Consider the following 3,000-nt stretch of genomic DNA (forward strand, 5'->3'; position numbering starts at 1 on the left):
CATAATACACACTCTTCAAAGCAAGACACGAAATCAAAATGGAAACAAACACATATTGAAATTGAACCATGGAATACCTAGAAAAATAGTACTCAACTTGAGTTGTATTCCTTTTCTAGACGTTCCTTTTGAGTTGAGTAATTTCCTTTTATGACAAAAATCAACGCATTCAATCATTCTTATTCTTTTTCCGCGTAACTCCCTAAACACTCATTTCATAATATCCGTGCCCAAAAGAAACACCTCAACTACGGTGAGACGAAGGGAGCAGCTCCATAATGTAAACCCGGAGAAGTTTACTTGACTATATTCTAATCAAGAATCAAATGAGATGAGGAACAACTGAAAAAAAAGTGATTTTGATATGTTACTTATCTACAACTACCAAAAATGAGATAGGATTTACTTCTTAACCAAAACCTTTACCTTTAAACTCAATAAAACTCATATCTACAGCATGCACACAGGCCAAATTAGGTTACAGACTCACAATACACACACAAAATCAAAATGGGAACAAAATCAGTACCTCTTGCTGAGCAGGAGAAGTGGCAACATTGGAAATTGAGAAATGGAAATGAGAGCGCCCTTTCTTCAAGGGGACTGCAACTCCTCCATAGAATTTCCTCCCTGAGCTCAGCCCTACATCAATTAATTGTAAAAAATTAACCATAAATTTGAAGAACAAGTGGGAAACAGAAGGGGTTTCAGCAAATGTACGTGGAGAAGGGTGGAGGGAGAGAGAGGGAGTTATTGATGAGTGAGTAGCAAAGATTGCTGCAGTGGAGGAAGCTCCCATTATCGCAGCCATCTTCAACCTAGAGTGTGTACTGTGTAGCTTGGGGTTGGAGTGAAGATAAGAGGATCAGATTCTCTCACGATTGATCAAGAATCTGGATTCTTTCTACAAATGTCTCAAGATTCAAGGGTATCCACGTTTCTAGTTTTTTAGGGATTTAAGTGTTTGCCCTTTTTGATACCTTCAGCTCTCTTTTATCCAATGGCAATTAACTGGTAAAAATATAAAAATATAAAATAATATTACAAATAATAATAATAATAAAACATAATTAGAGATTTAAATTGAGCTCATGATTTATCAAGCCAGCTTATGGAGTGCATTTTCATTCACCACTCCTGATTTTCGAATTCAACTTGGATTTATATCTCCTTTTTTGATCTCCAAATGGGAAGAAAATGAGGCATGGCAGATTTAGCAATATCAGTGCCCTAGTTCAACCCACAACCAATTGCCCACGAACAGAGCTCAACGCTGTCCCAGTGTTTTCCGTGTCATCGGCGCTGCAGAGTTACATCAATTCCGATCACCCCTCTCACGGCCAGAAGATCCATTCCCGCATTATCAAAACTGGCTTCATACCCAATGTCAACATCTCCATCAAACTCCTCATCCTCCACATCAAGTCTTCATGTTTATCGTACGCGCGCCAGGTGTTCGATGAAATGCCTCACCGAACTTTATCAGCCTACAATTACATGATAGCAGGAAACGTAAGGCACGGTTTTGCCGAAGAAGCGTTTGAATTGGTGAGAGAACTCTACCTTTCAGGTGAGAAGCCAGATGCTTACACATTTTCGATGATTTTAAAAGGTTCAACTAGTGGAAATGCAGGGCTATCCTCACATTTTGTTGCGAGGGAAGTCCATGCCCAAATCTCGAAATCTTATGTAGTCGGTGATGACGTGCTCTATACCGCATTAGTCGATGCGTATGTGAAGGGCGAGAGGATTGATTATGCGAGGAGAGTGTTCGATTTGATGCTGGAGCAGAATGTGGTTTGTTCTACGTCGATGATCACCGGGTACATGAACCGAGGCCGTTGGGAGGATGCAGAGGATGTGTTTGAGAAAACTCTCGAGAAAGATGTGGTGGTTTACAATGCCATGATTGAAGGATACAGCAAATCGGTTGAAATGGCTAAGAAGGCCATAGAGATGTATATTGAGATGCAGCGTCTTGATTTCACGCCTACCATATCAACGTACGCAAGCATCATCGGGGCTTGTTCGCTCTTGTCAGCGTTTGAAATCGGCCAGCAGATCCAAGGGCAGCTCGTAAAGACTGAGTTTTTCCCTCACATAAAGATGGGGAGTGCTCTGATAGACATGTACTCCAAATGTGGCCGGACAGAGGATGCAAGGCGCGTCTTCGACTACATGCCTAGAAGGAACATCTTCTCGTGGACGTCGATGATTGATGGATACGGCAAGAACGGAAGCCCAAACGAAGCTCTAGCGCTCTTCAACAGAATGATCAATGTCAGCCGGATCACCCCAAACCACGTGACGTTTCTTGGCGCGTTGTCAGCTTGCGCCCACGCGGGGCTGGTCGGTGAAGGGATGGAGATCTTTAAGAGCATGGAGCGGGTTTATTCGATGAGGCCGAGAATGGAGCATTACGCTTGCGTGGTTGATCTGTTGGGGCGCGCGGGGAGGTTGGACGAGGCGCTTGAGTTCATAACGCAGATGCCCGAGAAGCCCAACTCGGACGTGTGGGCGGCTTTGCTGAGTTCTTGCAGGTTGCAGGGTGATGTGGAGCTTGCTAGAGCGGCTGCGGACGAACTTTTCAAGGTGAAGGAGGAGAGCAGGCCGGGGGCGTATGTTGCGTTGTCGAACACGCTGGCTGATGCCGGAAGATGGGAGGGTGTGAGCCAGTTGAGGGAGGTGATGAAGGCTAGAGGAGTGTGTAAAGGGACAGGGTTCACTTGGATAGGGACAGATGCTGGTTTAGAAGCTTTCCATGCTGGGAGTTCTTAGCAAAACATTTCAAAATCTTCTTTTTCATACAAAAGAATTTCATAATAGAGATTGTATTCACTCAATTGTGTGAACTGGTATTTATTGATAAATGCTGAGGGATTTTGGCTTCCTTTTATTTAACATATTTCTAAAAACAGAAATATCATTATCTCTAATTTTTTTCATGTCTCTTACGTTATTCTCTCCATTTAACTCATAAAACAACATTACACAAAATTA

The 3,000-nt window shown here is 42.9% G+C and overlaps 1 protein-coding gene across 1 annotated transcript; it reads left to right on the forward strand.

The window, feature by feature from the left end:
- Nucleotides 1-1,097: 1,097 nt before the first annotated feature.
- LOC125200177 (pentatricopeptide repeat-containing protein At1g28690, mitochondrial-like) lies at nt 1,098-2,896 on the forward strand. Its single transcript, XM_048097908.1, has one exon. It carries the CDS (start codon nt 1,198-1,200, stop codon nt 2,776-2,778), a length of 1,581 nt encoding a protein of 526 aa, XP_047953865.1. The 5' UTR covers nt 1,098-1,197; the 3' UTR covers nt 2,779-2,896.
- The last annotated feature ends 104 nt before the right edge of the window (nt 2,897-3,000 follow it).

The sequence above is a fragment of the Salvia hispanica genome, unplaced genomic scaffold, assembly GCF_023119035.1.
Source record: "Salvia hispanica cultivar TCC Black 2014 unplaced genomic scaffold, UniMelb_Shisp_WGS_1.0 HiC_scaffold_836, whole genome shotgun sequence".
Classification (NCBI taxonomy): domain Eukaryota; kingdom Viridiplantae; phylum Streptophyta; class Magnoliopsida; order Lamiales; family Lamiaceae; genus Salvia; species Salvia hispanica.